Source organism: Nicotiana tomentosiformis, chromosome 1, assembly GCF_000390325.3.
Source record: "Nicotiana tomentosiformis chromosome 1, ASM39032v3, whole genome shotgun sequence".
In the NCBI taxonomy this organism is placed as follows: domain Eukaryota; kingdom Viridiplantae; phylum Streptophyta; class Magnoliopsida; order Solanales; family Solanaceae; genus Nicotiana; species Nicotiana tomentosiformis.
The window spans coordinates 6,493,059-6,516,827 of NC_090812.1; the positions used below are offsets into that span (position 1 = coordinate 6,493,059).

Consider the following 23,769-nt stretch of genomic DNA (forward strand, 5'->3'; position numbering starts at 1 on the left):
ACAAAGACTTTTAAGTTATGCGAGGATTATCACGAATTGTATACGGTGGATAATAATGAAGTGCCAAGATTGGTATTATATTATTCGATGAATAAAAAAAAAATATTCGAATACTTATATCATTATTTTTGGTCTCATTATTCCTACTTCTGCAGGAATAGGGTTACAGTTTTTTAATTGGAAAATGGTCAAATATACTCTTGTACTGTCAGAAAATATTTAAATATACATTTCGTTATACTTTGAGTCTATATATACCAATGTCGTTATACTATTGGTTCAAATATACTCATTTTCCGTTAAGTTTGTTCAATGTAGATATCTAATCTTACGTGACACTAACATTTGATGAGGTGGATGTCACATGGTTTGCCACATCAGCGTCCCTAACCCATTTTATCCCTCTCTTCTATTTTTTTCTACCACTAAAATTTCCTTCCCCTCCGTCACTATTGCCACCATTACCGCTACCATAAAAAATATTGTATTTCAAATTTTAATCTTTTATATATAGATTAGGGGCGCTGAGGTAGCATGTCATGTGGCATTCACCTCATCAAATATCAGTGCCACGTAGAATTGGATGTCCAACTTGGACAAACTTAACAGAAGAAAGGTATATTTGAACCAATAATATTACGATGAGAGTATATTTGAATCAATAATATTATGACAGAGATATATTTGAACCCAAACTATAATGAATGATATATTTAAACTTTTTCTTACGGTACATGAATATATTTGGCCTTACTGATACGAGAAATGACATCTGCCAGGAAAAAAAAGAAGTGACATTCGTTAATGAAATGTTTATTCAACGGTGGTCCTCAGAATTACAGTAATTATTTAAAGCAATTTTCTGATGTCTCAAATAAATAAAAATGTGCAATTTGCAAGCCAAATAAGTGTGAAGTGAAAAGAGAAGTGCCCGTTTGGACATAAGAATTTTTTTTCTTTTTTTCAAATGTTTTTTATTTTTTTTTTGAAATTAACGTTTGTTCATAAAATTTTCAATTTTCACTTGAATATGCATTTTAAAATTTTTCGAAATTTTAAAAAACTCCAAAAAACTATTTTTTAAAATTTTCACTCCGATTACTCATAAAATTTCAAAAACAACTTAAAATTATATTCTTGTCCAAACACAATTTTAATTTTTAAATATCATTTTTTAGTTGAAAAACGTTTTCGCCTTTTTTTTTTTTTTGAAATTTTACAATTCTTACGTCCAAACGTCCACTTAGAATGGGAGGGGAGTACATATCCATAAATTGCGTGGGCTCGACTACCAACTACTTCCCTCCCAGCTTCCTTTTTTTCTGCGAAGATTTTTATGTTGGTACTAAGATTACTGATTGTGGACCTGAATATACTTTGATATTTTTTCTAAAACCAAGTCATCTAGTTTGTTAATTTCAAGAAATAGACTTGTGTTTTATTTTTTTTGTAATTCATATATACGTGAAAAAAGTAAGAGAGATCATTATGAATGTACTACATTGCAATCCATTTTTTTCAATCTGCTCAAATGTAATCACAATATGAATGTACTTGTCCAGTCCGATATTATATCTTTTTAAAATTAATTAACCACTTCAGATCAAAGAAACAGCAATTGACACCGTACTTATTTTTTTGGTCCAAGTAAAGTAATGAAAGTGATTTATATTAAATTTTCTTAGTCGTTAGCACATCTTTATGAGTTATGACTAATCGAATCAATTAGACATTAATGCTCAAATCTTCTGCTTTGGCTATATAGCGTTCTTAAGGTATAAGACTTCAATTCATTTGGTCTTGGAAACATCTTGGAGATAGGAATTGCTAATAAGTATTTATAAAATTAAGCACAAAAATTAAAACCTATGAGTTGATGAATGTAAGGATTTGCAAGGATGCCAAACCCTAAACATGTATGATATTCAAGAATTTGATGAATAGCTCCAAGTATGGAACGAATTCTTTTTCTTCTTTTCATATAGTTAACAGTAAGATGATTCACAGGCAACAATAGCCTTTGGTTACTGAAATTTGTACTCGTAATCGTAATATTACAATTTAGATTATGACTTTTTATTACCAGACTGTCTCCCTGTGAAACACGAAATAAGTTGTTCAGCCATTATCTTCTTCTTTTCTTCGTTAAGAAAATGTGTGCCTTTTCTTTCTTAACTCATTTAATAATTCAAGGATTAAAACAATAACAATATATCCTGTGTAATCCTACAAGAGAGGTATGGGTGTTTATGCATATCTTAGAAAGAGGGTTGTTTCTGATAGACCTTCGGCTCAAGGAAAGCAATTCAAGGATTAAAACTGCAATAGAAATTCCTTCGTTACTACAAGGTAAGGCTGGCAAGTGGGCCGGTCCAGGCCCGGGGCCGGCCGAGGAACGCGGGCCAAACGGGCCAAGACCGTTGGGACTAGTTTTAGTGAGCATGGGCCGGTCTTATGCTTTGGGTCCGCCAGGGCCTGGGATCGTACCGGTCCCTTAGCGGGCCAAACGGTCCCAACAGTCAACTTTAAAATATATATATATATATTATAAATTTAAAATATAGCCGTTAGCTATTTATAAAATAGCCATCTAACCTCACCCAACTTTGTTTAACCCCAAACTTCTTATAATTATACTTTTTCCCTATTTTCAACTATAAATACCCCTTCATTCTTTCATTATTCTTACAAAATCATCAATCTATCACAATCTCTCTCTAATTTTCTTCTATAATTGCTATTATTGCTTACTTTATTGTTACAATTTGTGAAACAATTGTGAAGTTGGTGAATTAAAGTCTTCAACGATAATCAATTTTCAACAAGTTGTTCGTCAATTCGGTAAACTCGTTCCAATTCTTAAGTTTTAATATTATAGTTTTGTTTGTTTTATTAATTTTCTATTACTTTATTAATTAAGATGGCTTCCTTAAAAAAACTTTTTGGTAAAAATAAGGGAAAATCCAAGAGTGACGAATCTAGTGCTCAATATGTTCCTCCTCCACTACCACGGGTTCCCCGAACTAAACTCCATATCCGTCCTACACCTGCTATTTTTGATAGCGATAACAGTTTATTACAATTTACTGAAAGTCAATTTTGCCATAATATTAGATTTGGTGAACAATTAGACCATGAATTAATGAATGCTCTTTATTCTAATCCAACTATTGATGAAAATGATGATGAGGAAATAGATTTTGATGAAACTCAACTGGATGATGATACACCAACTAGTCCTGCTCCTGATGTTAATTCAACTAGTGATAACCCTGCTAATCCAAATGATGCCTCATTTGATACTCTTGTTACTACCCCTACTTTTTCTAGACAACCCAGCAAACGGACATAAACATCTCCCGTTTGGCCATTTTTTACTCAACTAGTTCCAGAAAATATGGCTAAATGTAAAACTTGTGGCATGATGTTAGTTTTTAAATATTTTAGATTGGGTGGGGGGAGGGGGGGGAGGGGGGAGGTAGACACATATTGAAACACCTTTAAGATAAAGTGAGATATCTTCGTATGAAAGCTTTGGCAGAGGAGAAAAGTCTACCTACTCCTAGTCAGGTTGACCCTAGTACCGGTTCAAATAAATTTCAACCAGGAATTAACACTGTTACCGGTGGTATTTTATATTATGATCCAAAAAAATATCGAAAATAATTGGCAAAAATGGTAACGGTTATGTGCTTACCTTATAGTTTTCCTTATGACCCTAACTTTGTGCATTATATTAGAATTTTTTTTTAATCCTACTTATAAAGGATTTCCTCGCACAACCGTAAAGAGCGATATTTATAAATATAAACATGAATATGAACAATATTTGCGCTATTTATTTACTCATATAAATTATCGTGTTGCTATTACAACTGATATTGGTAGAAGTGGTAACGACTGCGATTACCTTACTGTTATCGGTCATTGGATTGATGAGGATTGGATAATGCAAAAGCGCAATATTTCTTATAGAGTAATTAATTCACGTCACACATGACAGTTTATTGCTAGCACAGTTATAAATATTTGTTGATATTTTTGTATTAGAAAATTTTTTCATGTTAGATGTATTTGTCATATTTACCATTTAATTGTGGGTGATGGTATAAGAATTTTAAATATTGAAATTAAAAAGGTTAAAATGGCTCTTAACTGGATTTTTTATCCAAACCGTAGAAGTAGACTTAGAGAATATTTTAAAAGATGCTATGGATTTGACCTAAGAGAAAGAAATGTTCCTAAACCTTGTCCAACTAGATGGAATTACATGTATGAAAGTTTGGTTGTTGCATATGAATATAAAAATTTCGTAAACTCATCATTTAATGCACATGTAAGTGATGATGATGAGCACCTTACAAATGAGGATTGGACTAATGTTAAAATACTTGTAGATGTTTTAGAAAAATTTTATATTGCTACAAATGAATTTTCTGGGCAATATTATCCTACTATTTCTAACTGTTTAGTTTATATTGCAGAACTTGCAAATTTGTTTGCTTATTTTTCAGAGGGTGGAAAAATTTATAAACTTGCTATTGATTCTATGAGAAAAAAGTTTAAAAAATATTTTTTCCCTATTCCTCCTATTTATGATGTTTCTGCTTTGTTAAATCCTTGTATGAAATTAGGAGGTCCTCATTTTTGGTATGAAACTGTTTATAATGGTTTAGCACCTGAAGATGAGGAATTGTCTCAACTTCCAGAAGCAATAGCCTCAATTAGAATAAATGCTCAAACTATTTTTAATGCTTATCAAGTTACATTAAATCATGCTAGACTAATTATTCCAACTCCTTCTTCTGATTCTCAATCATCTAAAAGAATTGCGGGAGTAAGAACACTTATTGCTTGGGCGGTGCTTAGGGGTTCTCAAGGTTCTAGTAGTAGTGATTTTTCATAACTAAATGAGCTTGAAGTTTATTTGTCGCAGGGAATTGAGGAAGTGAATCCCGACGGCTCCTTTAATCTTTTGGAATGGTGGAAGTACAAAGAAAAATACTTTCCGGTTCTTTCAAGGATGATCCGAGATATTTTAACTATTCAAGCTTCAACAGTGGCATCAGAGAGCGCTTTCAGTCAAGCAAGACTTCAACTCAGTGATTATAGAGCATCTATGAGGGAGAGCATGGAAAAATCAGTACTTTTCAGAGATTGGATCCGGTCGGAAAGAAGAAATTTTGGACTTGCTGAATCACAACTAGATGAAGACGAAGCTTACGAAGAAATGCTAGCTAAACTTGCGGAGGATGTTGCTTCACCCGGAAGTGGTATTAGCACCTTGTTGAGCTCATTCCACGAGGGGGGGAGGGGGTAAAGACTAAGAAAGATATTGTCATATTTTTTTAATACTATAATAAAATTACAAGACATTGCTTTGAATATCTCTTTACAATATTTTTGTCTTTAGACTTTAAATTTGAATTTAAAAATATTAAAAAATTTAGGTCATAATTCTATAATAAATTTTACAAGGCATTGCCTTAGATATTATTTTTAACATCCTTTTGTCTCTAATTTGTAGTTTTTTTTAAAAAAAAAAATCCGTTGGGCCCACTTAGCCCATTTAACCCGCGGGCCAGGACCGTTTAGCTCGAGACCAAAAGGTCCCGGGCCGGTCCCTACTAAAAGGCCGTTTAGACCGGGACTGTTTGACCCGTTTAATTTGGAACCGAGACCGTTGGACCGGCTCGCTTGGCCCGTTTAGACCCGGGACCGACCCACTTGCCACCCTTACTACAAGGTCATAAGCCTTTTGGAACTTCAACACCCTTTGCGTTAGAGCATTTGAGGTCCTAAAATGGCAATCATTGATCCACATGCCTGGGCTATAATTAAGTCCAAATATAAAACTCCAATGTTGGCCCATATTTTCTTTGGGATTGTTACAGAAATAGCCGGTTAGGTTCACTATTTAATTTTTCTAGCCGGTATTTATAGATTATACATTGATTATATATAGTTATACATATATTATACATGAATTTTACATATTTTATACATCAGCCTACTATTTTTAGTTTAAGAAATTAGGTAAGCGGCTATTTGGATTAATTCTTCATTCTTGTCTTTCTTCATTTTTTACACAGAGCCCAGCCCAGAATAATGGGCCTCCCAACCCATTAACTCTATTTTTTCGCAAAAAAGAAAATAAAAAATTCTCTTTCCTCTCTCCAAATTTCCCTCCAAATCCACAGCTCCTCACTTTTTTTTTCTCTCTCTGTCTCTCTCTCATCTCTTCAACCCTACCCAAACTCCATTGGAGATTAGTTCACAATTAACGCCTCCCAAAAGGAAAAAACGGGTAATTTTCTCTACTGATATTTTCAGAAAATCTTAACTTGGGTTTGCTGCTTTGTGATATGGTATTTATTTTGTGGGTTGTGCTGTGTGTGTGTGTGTGTGTGCTGCTATTGTTTGAGATCTTGTTCTGATCGTTTGTAAGGACAAATCTAAATCTATTGCCTAGTCTTTAAACGTTTTTGGAGATTCTGTTTTATGAGAAATGAAATGGGCTTTGACAAGAATTTGGATGTATAAATTTGGTATTGGGCAATACTTCGTTAGAGTTCAGGCTTTATTTAGTAGAAAATTTTAGTTATTGCATTTTTCTCTATCTTGTTATTTTTAAGAATTAGCTCAAATTTATGATATTTTTCCTTCTGAGATGAATAGTGTGGTTAACTTTTACTGGTTTTCTGATGTGACATAATCTGATTATCACAAGGTTTTAGGAAGTTAATTTGACTTGTGCTGTATTAGTAAGAGTAGTGAAATAAAATATTGAAGTTATCGTTACATCATTGTTGAAAAGAATGAATTTTTGAAAGAATTCAAAGTTTCGTACAAGAAGTTGTGGGATTTCCTAGAATGGAAAGTATCAAGTAAACTGTGACAGAAGGAATTATATACTTTAACATAAAATAGAGAACTTCAAGTATAAGTTTCAGGGAGAATGTGTTTTAAGGATAAGAAGACTTTGTCAAAGTATACTGTTGCCTTCAATTTTATGTGATAAGCTTAGGCCTCGTATCCTTGGAAACTTTAGAGGCTTATCCAGAGAAGCCATCAAAGTTTCGGCTGGAAATCTATGTTTCCCAGATTTTTATCTTAAAACTATAAGATTTTTTTTTCTGAGTTGACTTGAATGTTTCATGTTCTTGTAATTCATTATCCCGTCTTGTTTTTTTCTTCTTTTAGATGCAACAAACATAAGCATTTAGAGCAGGAGTCAGTTGGCCCTATTGTGTCATGTTGGCTCAGTTTCCTATCTTTATGGTGTTAAGCTGATTAAGTCTGCGAGCTTTTAATCTAATCTTTATGTGATAACATAGACGATAGAACTGATTTTTTATTTCGATCACTTTCTGAACAAGCTCAACCTTCAAAATGTTCTTTTTCTTCGGGGTCTATGGGAGTTACTTTTTCTTAGTTGATTATTCTATAGACATTCTTTCAAAAGATGCCAATGTGTACCTCTTAAACATCATTGGAGGATGTTCTCATTCATTGATGATATGACCTCACTCATTATATTCAGGGCTCATAAAAACTGCACAATATATGAGTATATAATCCTTGATAACATATTTAGTCACTGCCTTAATCTAGAAACAAGTTACAGCCTTAAAAAAAATGAAGGTTGTCAAATTCAAGTAAGAATCAAATTCTTGCTGTTCTCATATTTATCGGAACAGTGTGCTTTTCAGTTTTTTTTTTTTGTTCTTCAATTTCCATTACAGATGTTTTGTCTTGCAGGTGTGGAGGCAAGGAAGTGAAACGGTCATTTGAGGTCTGTTGTCATCTGGGGTTTCGACCCTGATAACTATTCTTGCACTGGACTGTTTGTGCTCCTATTTGTTTTATCAGAGTTTTCTTTGTGTTGTTGCTCAAGAGATCCATTTTTTTGAGAACTTTATAGACAAGGGACCTAGAGTAGATCATCTTCCTTTTGTTTTTCTTTTGAAAAATTTCCTCTTTTTTTCTTTTATTTTTACAATTTTTTGGGGGATCAGGGGTATTGTAAGGTTTCTATTAAAGTATGGACCTGAAGATGGAAACAGAAAAATCACAAACTTATGCTGAAGGAGGAGCGGAGGCAATACTAAATGTTCAACCCAATTCATCAATCTCTATCGCTTATCACAATCTATTTGGTCCTCACGATGATTTAATGCTTCTTGAGCTGGATGAGAAACTCCTACCTGATATCCTCAATCAAAGGTGTGTTGTACCATTCTGTAAAGTTCTTCAATTTGCTATCTAAAGTTTTGAGTTAAATTTATGCTTATTCTCTAGGGTAACATTAAGAGGGCAGCCAGATGAAGATGCAGTTCTCTGTAGCCAGTCAAAAACTTATGCCATTAAATTTGTCGGAACTTCTAATTCTGTATTTCTTATACCTCCTCCCGACCTACCGATCACACATGGAGCTTCACCAGACTCAAGTGAAAAGCATCATGACAATTTGACAGTTGCTTCTGTCATCAAAGTAGTACCTGGCACTATGGAACTTGTCGAGGTTGCTCCTAGATTGGACAAGCTCAATTTGCTTCTCTCAGAAAACCCTTATGGTTTTGATGAAGTGTCACAAATGGATACTGAATTTGCGCACAAGAACAGGGGCTTGTATGCATGGGATGACCTTGTTGAAAAGGTGCAAGCCAGTGACAAGGAACTGTGCACAGGGTTGCGAGCTGTTTCAGCAGTAGAGATAGATGGATATTGGCGACTTTTAGATGAGAACTTTGTGGATGAGATTCTGAACATGCTTTTGCATGATGCAGTGCTGAATGACTGGCCTTTAAGTGCTCTAAATGAAGATGAAGTTTTGCGTGTGCTGGAAGCAGATGGATTCCCTCGGAAAATAGTAAGGCACTGTTTGGAAGTTTATGGAAGTAAGGTGGATGATGACACTAGAGGCGGCTGTACGTGGAGGTTGGAAGAGAGGCCAGTTTGTGTGCATTTCGCCAGAGTAATCTTAAGAGGGAAAAAAATGAAACTTGAAAGATTTATGGAAGAGTGGAGAAAGAAAGTTCCTGAAGGGATGAATGCAAGTTTTGATGTGCTAGAAGGAGAAGTCTTAACAGAAAAGCTCGGGATCGAGACTAGGATTTATGCTTTTAGTGTTTCTTCACTCCCATCTATGCCTGCTGAACGGTTTTCCAAATTATTCCAGGAGAAGCCGAAGTGGGAATGGAAAGAACTGCAGCTATTTGTCAGGTTGGCTTTTACATTTCATTGCCTATGATTTCAATCTTGTTTCTTTCATCTTACTTGATCCTTGAAATGATGTCATATGCTCCATTTCTGCTGTTATTATGTAATGTATAGGGATCTGAAGGTACCAGGACTTTCTCTAGAAGGTCTACTACTCAAGTACACTAGAAGAACTCAACCAAGCATGGACGCTGAGCCAATTTTCAGTGCAAGATAATCTCAAAGTGCGCCACATTATTTCCCCGTACATGTTCCTCAATTGGGATGGTTTACACTTGTGAAGAGGAAGAGTAATGTAAACTTGATTTTGGAACTTGTAAGCAATTTTACTGTCTAGTTGCTTTGCCTCTGCAGTCAGTTTTGAAATATGCAAGTATCGGTTGATTTAATGTACGTAGCAGCTCCTTATTCTGTTGTCCTTGTAACAGTAAGAACTGTACCAGGGAGAAGAAACTATTGAGTTTCATCTTAGGTTTTAAAGCTTATTATTTCAAAGTACTAAGTAAATAGCATGTCACAGTCCATGCTAGTTACAATTCCCTTATGTAAAAATTTATAACTCCGAAGCCCTAAACTTTGGTTAAAATGTCAACTCTTCTTACCCTCGAATGTTGACATTTAGTATATGTTAATTGTCTTGTCTGCCTGTGATTGTAGTCCAGTGTCAAAGATTATTCCCTTGCCTTCTGCTTTAGACTATGAGTTAAAAGTAAAATTTACCTCACAGTTTTGGAGGGCTGTACAACGTGAGTTAGGCACGCGGGTTGAGTTGAGTACAACATTTCATCCACAAACGGACAGTCAGAGCGCACTATTCAGATATTGGAAGATATGTTTCGCGCATGTGTTATAGATTTTGGAGGTTCTTGGGATCAGTAATTGCCACTTGTGGAGTTTTCTTATAATAATAGCTACCAGTCGAGCATTTAGATGGCTCCATATGAGGCATTATACGGAAGGCGATGTCTTTCGCCAGTTGGCTGGTTTGAACCGGGAGAGGCTCAGTTGTTGGGTACCGATTTGGTACAGGATGCTTTGGACAAAGTCAAAGTTATTCAGGATCGATTACGCACAGCTCAATCTAGGCAAAAAAGTTAAGCCGACCGTAAAGTTCATGATGTTGCATTCATGGATGGAGAAAGAATATTGCTCCGGGTTTCACCTATGAAAGGTGTAATGAGGTTCGGAAAGAAGGGCAAGTTGAGCCCTAGGTATATTGGACCATTCGAAATTCTTGAAAGGATGGGTGAAGTAACCTACAGGCTTGCACTTGTCCAATTGGACAAGGATTTGACTTATTCTAGCCCGGCAGGTTCGACAGTTGAGGTCTAAGAGTTATCCTTCAGTTCGGGTACAATGGAGAGGCCAACCGGTAGAAGCATCTACCTGGGAGTCCGAGTCGAATATGCAAAGTAAATACCCACACCTTTTCACTAGTTCAGGTACTTTTTCTAATTCCGTTCGAGGATGAACGTTTGTTTTAGAGGTGGAGAATGTGATGACCCAAAAGTTCATCTTTAAATTTAATAATTAATTATGTGTTCTAAGACCTCGAAAAGCACTATTTATTATTCCTCGACTTGCGTGCGCAGTCCGTATAATTTTTCGAAAAGTTTTTATGTGAATATATGGACTAAAATGTGAAATAGAGCCTTAAAACTCAACTAAGTTGACTTTGGTCAACATTTTGAGCAAACGGACCCGGATCGGTATTTTGAAAGTTCCGGTAGGTCTGTATCGTGATTTGGGACTTGGGCGTATGTCCGAAATTTAATTTGGAGATCCCTAGCTCAAATTATGATCATTTAACGGAAACTAGAAATTTAAAGGCTAAAGATTTTCAAGTTTGACTATGGAGTTAACTTTTTTATATCGGGGCCGGAATCCAATTCTGGAAATTTGAATAGCTCTGTTATGTCATTTATGACTTGTGTGCCAAATTTGATGTCATTCCGGATTCATTTAACATGTTTCGGCACAACACTTGCAAATTGAAAAGTTTAAAACTTAAAGTTCGAATCGAGATGTGAATTGTAATTTCGATGTTATTTGAGACCCTGAGTAAGTCTGTGTTATGTTTTAGGACTTGTTGGTATATTAGGTTGAGGTCCCAGGGACCTCGGGTGAGTTTCAGAGGGTTAACAGATCAAATTTGGATTTAGAAGAAAATCTGAAGGTTCTTCCAATCTTATGTAATCGCACCTGCGGAATTTGCATCGCAGGTGCGAGCTAGTAGAAGCGAACCTTTCATCGCAGATGCAGGATTGGGCTGGCCTAGGTTCTTCGCAGGTGCAACCATTTTTGCGCAAAAGCGCGACCGCAAATGCGGTCCTAAGCATCGCAGAAACGGAGGCTGGGCAAGTGAGGGTCGCAGAAGCGAAACCCTTTCTGCAAAAGTGGATGCGCAGGTGCGAGCTCAGGCACCGCATGTGCGAAAATCCTGGGCAGTATATAAATCGAAGAGTCCGAGATTTTTCTCATTTTTAGACATTTCAAGTCTCAGATTTGGGCGATTTCAAAGGGAGATTTTCACGACTTTGAATTGGGTAAGTGTTCTATAACCAATAGTGATTATATTTCATGAATCCATGTCTATATTCATCCTTTATTTCGGATTTAGATGGAAGAAATTGGGATTTTTGTAAAATTTTCCAAAAACGAAAAATTTAGATTTGAAGGTCCATTTGACATCGGAATTGGATAATTTTTGTATGGTTGGACTCGTATCGGAATGGGTGTACGAATTTCGTAAGTTTTTTCGAGATTCGAGACGTAGGCCCCACTATTGATTTTTTAGATGAATTTCGGATTTTAATCCAGAAAATTAATAAATTCATATGTAGTTAATTTTTACAATTTGTATGAATATATTGAATTGTTTATGACTAGATTTGAGGATTTCGGACACTAATTCGCTAGGCAAGGGTGTGCTGGAAACTTGAAATTTGGTTGCAAAGCGAGGTAAGTGTCGTAGTTAACCTTGACTTGAGGGAATAGAACCCTTAATTTATTTGTTATGTGAGATGCATGTGTATGACGTATATGCAAGGTGACGGGTGTTTATACATCGTCAAATTAATTATTTGCATAATTACTTGAAAAATCATAAATCGATTTAAATTATGAATTAATTATTACATTAATTGTTTCACTCATATTCCTTGTCAAATATTAATTCTTGAATTCCTGCAATAATTATCACATGCTTATTTGATCATTATTCGTGAAATTATTATTCATTTAATTATTGTTGAATATTTTGGAAGGTGAAGTCGGTATTTTGGTATTGAATTGATTGATAAGTGTATATCCCCGCACTTAAATACTCTTCAAAATTTATATTATTATTTTCATGGTAAGGAAGAGTGTAAAAGCACGAAGGGTGTTGTTGTGCCATTTGTGAGTGTAAAAGCACGAAGGGTGTTGTCGTGCCATTTGTGAGTGTAAGAGCACGGAGGGTGTTGCCGTGCCATTTATGTGTGTAAAAGCACGAAGGGTGATGCCGTGTCAAATAAGAGTAAAAGCACGAAGGGTGGTGCATTGCCATTTTCATATTATCATTTGCTCATTTTATTGTTGATAAATTAATTGGCTGCTAAGTGACACTACTCCTTCTGAAATTATTATATCCTTCCCGTTCGCTTGTTCCCTCTAAATTTATAAATTGTTATTTGTTGTATTATTTTCACTTTGTATTTGTATATACTTGTACATGTGGTTTACATACGTGTCTTGTCATAGCCCCGTCACTACTTCGTCGAGGTTAGGCTCGGCACTTACTAGTACATGGGGTCGGTTGTACTGATACTGTACTCTGCACTTCTTGTGCAGATTTCAGAGTTGGTCCCAGCGACGCACTGTAGATTTTCCCGGATACAGCTACCAGTGGAGACTTGAGGTATAATTGCACATCGTTCGCAGTTCTGAAGTCCCCTTCTATATAATCTCAGCTATGTATTATATTTCAAACAACCTGAATTTTATTCAAACCTTTATTTGTATTATTTTAGAAGCTCGCGCACTTGTGACTCCAGTTCTGGGATGGTATTTAGATATCACGATTATTATGGATTATTACATGCATTATATCTGCATTTATTTCCTTGGTATTAATTAATTTAAAATTTTGTTAAAATGGCTAATTTTATTCTATCGTTGGCTTGTCTAGCAAGTGAAATGTTAAGCGCCATCACGGTTCCGAAGGTGAGAATTTTGGGTCGTGACACATTTGTAGTATACATTTCTGTATATAGATATTGCTGGCCTTGTGTAGTATCATTGAAGATGGATTGATTTTGTTGTTTGCTTGTACTGAGAGAGAATGGAAAGACAATTTCTTTGAATATTACATCTTTATTGATGAAAAACTCATTTTTCTCAATATCATAAAGAGGATATCCTTTCTGATTTTCTGCATACTCCATATGCAACTGCAACTCTTGTTCTAGATAATATTTTATCAGTTTCTTGCACATGTTTAGCATAACATAGACACCCTAAGACTCTTAGATGTTGAATGGATGGCTTTCTTTTGTATAGCTTTTCAAATGGAGACTTGTGTTGTAGTATTGAACTAGGCATTCTATTAATAATGTAAACAACTGCTAGTACACATAGTCTCCAGAACCTGATTGGTATAGCACCTTGAAATCTTATAGCTCTAGTGACATCCAAAATATGTCTATGTTTTCTTTATGCTACCATATTCTGTTGGGGGTGTATAAATACAAGTCTTTTGATGAATGATCCCACATTTGCTAAAACATTCACTACAAACTAAGTTGACAAACTCAGAGCCATTATCTGTTTTGATCACCTTTATAGTTCTATCAAATTGTGTTTTAATGAGTTGAACAAATTATTGAATGAGTACACACACATCGGACTTCAAAGAAAACAGATAAATCCATGTCACTCTTGAGTGATCATATACTATAGTCAAAAAGTATTTATATCCATCTAAAGTAGAGACTTTGTAAGGCCCCCATACATCCATATGAACTAGTTCAAAACACTTATTAGTTCTAATGCTGTTGTTAGGGAATGGAAGCCTAGTTTGCTTTGCACATGGGCATACTTTGCAATTAGCTAGTCTATTTGCTATAGCCTCTTGAGAAACATATCGAAGTTTCTTCATTATAGAAATAGAAACATGTCCTAGTCGACTATGCCATAGTTGTATATCAACTTCATTACTGTTGATTCTGCAGTCCGAGTCTTGAACATTTAAGCCTGCAATTTTTGTGTGTTCATTTGCACCAGTCACAAACAGATATAGCCCATCCTTTTCTCTACCAACTCCTTTCACCTTCCCACTCAAGAGATCCTGAAAAACACAAAATTCAAGGAAGAAAGCAATCATCCAATTCAGCTCTTTAGTTAGTTTAGATACATCTATAAGGTTGTACTTAAACTGTGGTAGATGAAAAATATTTGTGATAGTATCCTTGTTAAACAGACTACTTGTTCCTACATGTGTGACTAGAGACACATCACCATTAGGTAGGAACACTTTTTTTGGTATTTCAGACTTAATTATAGTATCACTATTCAGACACCTTAAGCTTGACACTATATAACTGGTTGCACCTGTGTCAATGATCCATTCCTGAAGAGTCTTAGTAGCAATGCACTCATTATGCTTACCCGCAATATTAGCTGAGTAAGTTGATGTTGCTTCTTCTTTATTTATCATTTGTAGAAGCTGATTGTACTGTTCTTTGGTAAACAATGCAGGGACAGTTTTGGTATTCTATCCATTAAGAGTGTCGTATTTGTGCTACATGTCAGAGTAATCCACTCTTGGTTTAGTCGATAGAAAGTCGGCTTGTGAAAAATCATTGTAGCCACTATTTTGGCTAGCCTGAGAAGTACAACTGTCCATCTGTACATTATAAGTTGCAGATTGCCCAAACTTCATTTTCTTAAATTCAGAAGGGTATCATACCACCCTATAGCAGGTTTCTTTGGCATTCCCCTTAAGTTTGCATACTTCACACTGCAAATTATAGTTCTTCTTGAACTTGTGGTTCTGATTTCCACCACCATTTCTAGTGAACATAGCAGCTTCATAGTTTTCTGGTATTACTGCAGGATTAACACCTAGGATACCAGTCACATTTTTGACTGATTTTTGGCTTTCATCACTTATAACCATAGAGTAGGCTTGGTTTACAGATGGCATTGGGCTCATGAGCAAGATTTGGCTTCTTGCCTGGTCATATGAGTCATTAAGCCCCATTAAGAATTGAAACAACTTCAATTTCTGCAGATTCAGTCTAAACTCTTTGTAGTTTTCACAGTTGCAGCTAGGAGCCTGAACTAATGCTTCAAACTCTTCCCATAAGTCTTTTAATTTTGAGAAATAGCTAGACACATAAGTGTCACGACCCAAAATCTAACTGTGGTCGTGATGGCGCCTATCGTGTTATAAGGCAAGCCTATTTCCCAAAATATTACTACTAAATCGATTTTAAGAATTTAATAAAATATTTCAACATCTGAATCTAAGTCAAGAGCGTCTAAATCTATGAACTAAGAAATAAAATTTTCTAACTGTCAATACAATCCAAAAGAAGCAATGATAAAAGGAGTAACAAGGTCCTGCGGATGCTAACAGCTACCTTGCAATCTCCACAGATAGCCGGCCTGAACTCAACGATCGTCGCGCTCTAACTTACCTGAATCTGCATATAAAGTGCAGGGTGTAGCATGAGTACAACTACCTCAGCAAGTAATAGAAATAACTAAGGAACTAAGCAATAGTGACGAGCTAAGTAAAACAATCCAGTTATTTATTTTCATAATTTAAAAATAAACAGGTAAATTCCATAACTCAGTAAATGCCACAAAGAAGTTTAACAGATAAATGCACACAACAACAAAAATAAATACAACCTCGCAGCAGTGTCACTCCATCACTCATCACTCGCACTCAATACTCAAAACTCTCAACACTCTGCGCTCATTGGGGGTGTGTACAGACTCCGGAGGGGCTCCCAAAGCCCAAGCTCTAAGCATGGACAACTCACGTGCCATCATATCAATACCTGTATCCGCACGGTCAACTTACGTGCTACGCGGATAACTCACGCGCTATGGTATCAATACCTAGACCCGCACGGTCAACTCACGTGCTACGAACTCACACGCTATGGTATTAATATCCTCACAACCATGCCCTCGGCCTCACTCAATTATGTACCTCACTAGCCTCATCATCACCAACAAATAAGGGAACACAACCCACATTAAGTACCACCGCATATTAGCAGATAATAGAGACTGAGGTAACATGTACAATAATTTCTAAGACTGAGTACAAATAATGTGAGCATGAATAAAGCCTAAGCATGATCTCTAACATGAAGGCAAACAAGTTCAACAACAAATAAATACATAACCACAGATAATAGCCAATTAAGCCTCACGGGACGGACCAAGTCTCAATCCCTCGCGGTGCACACCCACACGCTCGTCACCTAGCGTGGGTATCACTTCCAAACAATCACGTGATGTCAAATCTCCGGGTTTATACCCTCAAAGCCAGAGTTAAAATTGTTACTTACCTTAACAGCGTAAATATCTTACCCCGGGATGCCCTCGTCTCTGGACCCGGTCTCCAAATGCTCCGAATCTAATCATAATCAGTACAATACGATCAATATATGCTAATGGAATGAATTCCACATGAAAAACTACAAAAATATGCCAAAATCTAAAACAGACCAAAACCCGACCCCCGGACCCACGTCTTGAAATTAGTCAAAAATGGCAGAATAATAAACGTTGTCCTCTCCCGAGTCTAACCATATAAAATTCATCAAAATCCGACATCGTTTGGTCCTTCAAATCCTTAAATTATTTCTCCAAAAATCCCAAGCACTAACCCCTCATTTTCACTAATTACAATAATTAAATAAAGGAAAATCACCTTATATACAAGTATTAGGGCTCAAGTAACTTCTCTCAACGAAACCCCCTTGATTCCCTCTTCAAAACTCTCCCTAAAGCTCCAAAAACCGAATAGAAATTGTGATATATAGGATCTGCCCCAAGGATTCTGCACCTGCGAACCCTTTCTCACACCTGCTGACTCGCATCTGCGGTCCCAGGTGCGCATATGCGAAAGTCACTTAGACGCCAAGCTTTGCACATGCGGCTGCCCCTTCGCACCTGCGGGCTCGCAGGTGCGATCCTCTCTTCCGCACCTGCGCTCAATGCAAGGCCTCCATTTTCCACATCTGCGACATGCCATCCGCACCTGCAATCATCGCACCTGCGGCTCAAAATCCGCAGGTGCGGCCACATCAGTAGCCTTACACTAGCAGCTTCCAGCTGCATTTTCCAACTTCCAAATTCCCCGATACCCATCCGAAATCATCCCGAGTCCCTCAGGACCTCAACCAAAAATACCAACAAGTCATATATCAACATACCAACTTAGTCGAACCGTTGAATCACTCAAAACAACATCAAATAATCAAATTACCCTCGGATTCAAGCCTTAAGAACTTCTAAATTTCCAAATTCGGCAACCAATGCCGAAACCAACCAAACCACGTCCGAATAACCTAAAATTTTGAACACACATAACAAATGACACTACGAACCTACTCCAACTTCTGGAATTCCATTCCGACCCCGATATCAAATTTTTTCACTGCCGACCAAACTCGTCAAATTTCTAATTTCACCAATTCAAGCCTAATTCTACCACGGACCTCCAAATTACATTCCAGACGCACTCCTAAGTCCAAAATCACCTAACGGAGCTAACAGAATCATCAGAATTTAAATCTAAGATCGTTTACACATAGGTCAACATCCAGTTGACTTTTCCAATTTAAGATTCTTCTTAAGAGACTAAGTGTCTCAATTTACCCTGAAGCCACTCCGGTCCCGAACCAACTAACCTGATAAGTCATAAATCAATTGCAAGACATAAATTGAGCAGTAAATGGGGGAATGGGGTTATAATATTCAAAACGACCGGCCGGGTCGTTACATTCTCCCCCTCTTAAACAAACATTCGTCCTCGAACGAGTCTAACAGAAGAACATACCTGAAATAACAACATCTGAAGCAATAACGTCTGACCTGGCTGTGAGGGCATAGAAATGGTCCTGACCACCCCCTGATCTGCCTCCCCCTCTGGGGCGACCCATAACTGACTGAGCTCCGCCCCTAGCTGGATGAATTCCACCCTTAGCTGGCTGGGTGGGTGGTGAGGTAACTGGTGCTGTAGTCGGAGGCTGAGTACTCCGCTGCGGAGTCCCACCCAACATCCTCGAGCAATATCTTGCAATGTGACCAAAATCCCTACACTCGAAACACCCCATCCTCTAATGAAATTGTTGCTCCTGATGCCCAAAAGAATTACCCGATGATACTTGAGCGGGCAGGGCATAATGAGAACCCTGTGCTGGCAATGCACTGAATGATGATTGGCCCTACTGAAATTGGTTCTGCTGAAACTGACCTCCCTAAGGAGCACCACTGAAACCACCCTGACCACGAGGCCTCTTAGTCTCCCTCTTAGTCCTCTCCTGACCTCGAACTATCTCAATCTATCGAGCAATGTAGACAACCTCATCAAAGGTAACCCCAGATACTTTCTCCCTGGTCATAAGCAATCGAAGCTGAAAGCCGAGGCCATCTATAAACCTCCTGATCCTCTCTTGGTATGTGGGAACCAACCAGACCGCATGACGAGCTAACTCGGAGAACCACATCTCATACTGTGTAACAAACATCTCACCCTGGCGAAGCTGCTCAAACTGCCTGTGCAGCTCCTCTCTGAGGGACTCAGGTACAAACTTCTCCAGAAAAAGAATAGAGAATTGCTGCCAAGTAAGGGGTGCTGCACCAACAGGCCTATGCCTCTCGTAAGTCTCCCACCATCTGAGTGCAACCCCAGAAAACTGAAAGGTAGTGAATGAGACCCCACAAGTCTCCAAAATACTAGCAGTACGGAGTATCCTCTGACACCTGTCTAAGAAATCCTGAGCGTCCTCTCTCTCTGTGCCACTGAAAGGTGGCGGCTGGAGTGTCCCAAACCTCTCCAACCTACCTTGATCATCCTCAGGCATAGTAGGAACCACATAATCCTGTGCAGCTATAACCGGCTGGGATGGTGGTGCCTCATGTGTCTGAAGTCCCAAACAACCTGCTTGAGTGTGCGAGCGATGGGAGTCTGAGTGCCTCCCCTAGCCTGAGAAGTGGTTGCGGTCGTCGAAATAGAGACCGCATGAGCAAGGCCGGTACACGCTGTCAGAATCTGAGCTAGGGCCTCTTGAAGGCCAAGAATCACAATAGGCACAGGTGGTGTGCCTGAGCTGGTGCATCAACAACTGGAACCTGGTCATGATCTGGGACAACTGGTGGATCAACAGGTACTTCCCCGGCTGCTGTACGAGCTGCACCTATGCCCCTACCATGGCCTCTACCGCGACCTCGGCCTCTCGCGACCCGAACTGGTGGCTGACCCTCTTGACCGGTAGCACGAGTCCTCACCATCTGTGAGTGAATGAAATACTGATGTTTAGTTACTAGAATACACAGAGTGCACGATAAGAATCCAAAAATATGAAATTTTCCTAAAGGTTCTGCAACCTCTTGAAAATAAGTACAGACGTCTCCGTACCGATCCGCAAGACTCTACTATACCCGCTCATGACTCGCGAGACTTATGTAACCTTAGCTCTGATACCAACTTGTCACGACCCAAAATCTAACTGTGGTCGTGATGGCGCCTATCGTGTTACAAGGCAAGCCTATTTCCCAAAATATTACTACTAAATCGATTATAAGAATTTAATAAAATATTTCAACATCTAAATTTCTCATAAACTAAATCAACTTTAAATATAATTTTTGAAATACGTAAATGAGCCCCAAACATCGGGGTGTCACTAAGTCAAGATCGTCTAAATCTATGAACTAAGAAATGAAATTTTCTAACTGTCAATACAATCCAAAAGAAACAATGATAAAAGGAGTAACAAGGTCCTGCGGACGCTAGCAGCTACCTTGCAATCTCCACAAATAGCCAGCCTGAACTCAACGATCGCCGCGCTGTAACTTACCTGAATCTGCACATAAAGTGTAGGGTGTAGCATGAGTACAACCACCTCAGCAAGTAACAGAAATAACTAAGGAACTGAGCAATAGTGACAAGCTAAGTAAAACAGTCCAGTTATTTATTTTCACAATTTAAAAATAAACAGGTAAATTCCATAACTCAGTAAATGCCACAAAGAAGTTTAATAGATAAATGCAGCAACAACACAAATAAATACAATCTCGCAACAGTGTCACTCCATCACTCATCACTCGCACTCAGCACTCAATACTCAAAACGCTTAACACTCTGTGCTCACTGGGGGTGTGTACAGACTCCGGAGGGGCTCCCAAAGCCCAAGCGCTAAGCACGGACAACTCACGTGCCATCATATCAATACCTGGATCCGCACAGTCAACTCACGTGCTACGCGGACAACTCACGCGCTATGGTATCAATACCTGGAGCCGCACGGTCAACTCACGTGCTACGAACTCACGCGCTATGGTATTAATATCCTCACAACCATGCCCTCGGCCTCACTCAATCATGTACCTCACTAGCCTCATCATCACCAACAAATAAGGGAACACAACCCACATCAAGTACCACTGCATATTAGCAGATAATAGAGACTGAGGTAGCATGTACAATAATTTCTATGACTCAGTACAAATAATGTGAGCATGAATAAAGCCTAAGCATGATCTCTAACAAATAAACACATAACCACATATAATAGCCAAATTAAACAAGTTCAATAACAAATAAACACATAACCACAGATAATAGCCAATTAAGCTCACAACCTCACGGGATGGACCAAGTCTCAATCCCTCGCAGTGCACACCCACACGCTCGTCACCTAGCGTGGGTATCACTTTCAAACAATCACGTGATGTCAAATCTCCGGGTTTATATCCTCAAAGCTAGAGTTAAAATTGTTACTTACCTTAACAACGTAAATATCCTACCCCGGGATGCCCTCGTCTCTGGACCCGGTCTCCAAATGCTCCGAATCTAATCACAATCAGTACAATACCATCAATATACGCTAATGGAATGAATTCCACAAGAAAAACTACAAAATATGCCAAAAATCTGAAACCGACCAAAACCCGACCCCCGGTCCTACATCTCAAAATTAGTCAAAAATGGCAGAATAATAAACCTTGTCCTCTCCCGAGTCTAACCATATAAAATTCATCAAAATCCGACATCGTTTGGTCCTTTAAATCCTTAAATTATTTCTCCAAAAATCCCAAGCCCTAACCCCTCATTTTCACTAATTACAACAATTAAACAACGGAAAATCATAATATATACAAGTATTAGGGCTCAAGTAACTTGCCTCAATGAAACCCCCTTGATTCCCTCTTCAAAACTCTCCCTAAAGCTCCAAAAACTGAATAGAAATGGTGAAGAACGCACCAAAATTCGCGAAGTGTGATATATAGGACCTGCCCCAGGGTTTCCGCACCTGCGGACCCTTTCTCGAACCTGCGGACTCGAATCTGCGGTCCCAGGTGCGCATATGCGAAAGTCACTTAGACGCCAAGCTTCGCACTTGCGGCTGCCCCTTCGCACCTGCGGGCTCGCAGGTGCGATCCTCTCTTCCGCACATGAGCTCAATGCCAGGCCTCCATTTTTCGCATCTGCTACATGCCATCCGCACATGCGATCATCGCACCTGCAGCTCAAAATTCGCAGGTGCAGCCACACCAGTAGCCTTACACCGGCATCTTCCAGCTGCATTTTCCAACTTCCAAACTCCCCGATACCCATCCGAAATCATCCCGAGTCCCTCAGGACCTCAACCAAAAATACCAACAAGTTATATATCAACATACCAACTTAGTCGAACAGTCGAATCACTAAAAACAACATCAAATCATCAAATTACCATCGGATTTAAGCCTAAGAACTTTTAAATTTCCAAATTCAGAAACCAATGCCGAAACCAACCAAACCACGTTCGAATGACCTCAAATTTTGAACACATATAACAAATGACACTACGAACCTACTCCAACTTTCAAAATTCCATTCCGACCCCGATATCAAATTTTTCCACTACCGACCGAAATCGCCAAATTTCCAATTTCATTAATTCAAGCCTAGTTCTACCACGGACCTCCAAATCACATTTCGGACGCACTCCTAAGTCCAAAATTACCTAACGGAGCTAACAAAATCATCGAAATTTAAATTTGAGATTATTTACACATAGGTCAATATCCGGTTGACTTTTTCAATTTAAGTTTCTACTTAAGAGACTAAGTGTCTCAATTCACCCTTGAAGCCACTCCGGTCCCGAACCAACTAACCTGATAAGTCATAAATCAATTGCAAGACATAAATTGATCAGTAAATGAGGGAATGGGGTTATAATATTCAAAACGACTGGCCGGGTCGTTACAATAAGTAGCAATCTCTTTATGGGTATTAAAGGTTCTCGAACCATCAATTTTGTTAAATCGTTCATACAATTCTTCCCAAACAACCTAGGCATTAGTAGCATACATAATACCTCCTAGAAGTCCTTTAGCAACTGATCTCATTATCCAAGAAAGAACTATGGCATTAACCCTTTTCCCTATGATTTCCCATAGCTTCAGGAAAATCCTCTTTTTTACAAGAGCCATCCACAAGTCCTAGTTTATTCCTTCCTAACAGAGAAATTTTCATTGAACGTAACCAAATAAAATAGTTTTCGATACCTGTAAGTTGAAAGAAGATAATTTGTATACCACTAAAATCTGATGGATGGAGAAACAAAGGGTGAATATAGACGATTCCTAGAGAAGCTTCACTGTTTCCTCCTCCAGACACAGTAGCACTTGCAACTGCTTCTTGATCTGCAGTATTACCCATTCTTGTTTCTTTGATTTGAAAGATCTTTCTTTCTTCAAATGATTTGCGGAATTGATTCGATCTTCAAGCTTTGAGGCTTTGCTGTTATGATACCGTGAACTTATTTGAGTACTATGTGAGCTAAGAACTCAAGAAAAAAATATAGAAGAAGAAGAAAGAATAGAAGCAGAAATGGAGTCGAGGAAGAAGAGAGAATTAGATGATCTTGAGAGAGGAGGAAGTAAAGTGTATTGTATTCATTTCATTCAATTGTATTCTATACAATGAGCGGATCAAGAGTATATATACATGAAGAATTTGCTCTACAGATTCTTTCATATCTGTAACTAACACAAGGTAGTTAATAACTACTTTCCTAATTTCAGTTATAAGTTTGCTAAAGTGTAGTTTAGTCCCTAGCTTTTGTACATTGTAGCTTCAGTCTTCAACATGCGCCCAACGTTGCTGTTTGGCAAGTTAACAGTGAACTACCAACTTAATTATGAACTTTATTATTCTCGAAATCGTGAATTTTATTAGATAAAGAAATCAACGCATTAAAATCATGGAAACTTAAATTTTTTAACAGAATAGATAATAAAAGTATGTAAATGCTAAGCAAAATCACAAAC

General features: G+C 37.9%; 1 protein-coding gene across 1 annotated transcript; it reads left to right on the forward strand.

The window, feature by feature from the left end:
* The first annotated feature begins 6,183 nt into the window (after positions 1-6,183).
* Positions 6,184-9,717, forward strand: LOC104117974 (uncharacterized). Its single transcript, XM_009629133.4, has 4 exons — positions 6,184-6,307; positions 7,762-8,226; positions 8,302-9,225; positions 9,337-9,717. The coding sequence occupies exons 2-4, from the start codon at positions 8,045-8,047 to the stop codon at positions 9,437-9,439; spliced, it is 1,209 nt and encodes a 402-aa protein (XP_009627428.1). The 5' UTR covers positions 6,184-6,307; positions 7,762-8,044; the 3' UTR covers positions 9,440-9,717.
* Positions 9,718-23,769: the final 14,052 nt, after the last annotated feature.

Excerpts from the sequence above, each read along its gene's own strand:
- LOC104117974 (XM_009629133.4), top strand. The coding sequence starts at position 8,045 with ATGGACCTGAAGATGGAAACAGAAAAATCACAAACTTATGCTGAAGGA. Across the intron at positions 8,227-8,301 it reads CCTGATATCCTCAATCAAAG|GGTAACATTAAGAGGGCAGC; the intron begins GTGTGTTGTACC and ends CTTATTCTCTAG. Across the intron at positions 9,226-9,336 it reads GAACTGCAGCTATTTGTCAG|GGATCTGAAGGTACCAGGAC; the intron begins GTTGGCTTTTAC and ends TGTAATGTATAG.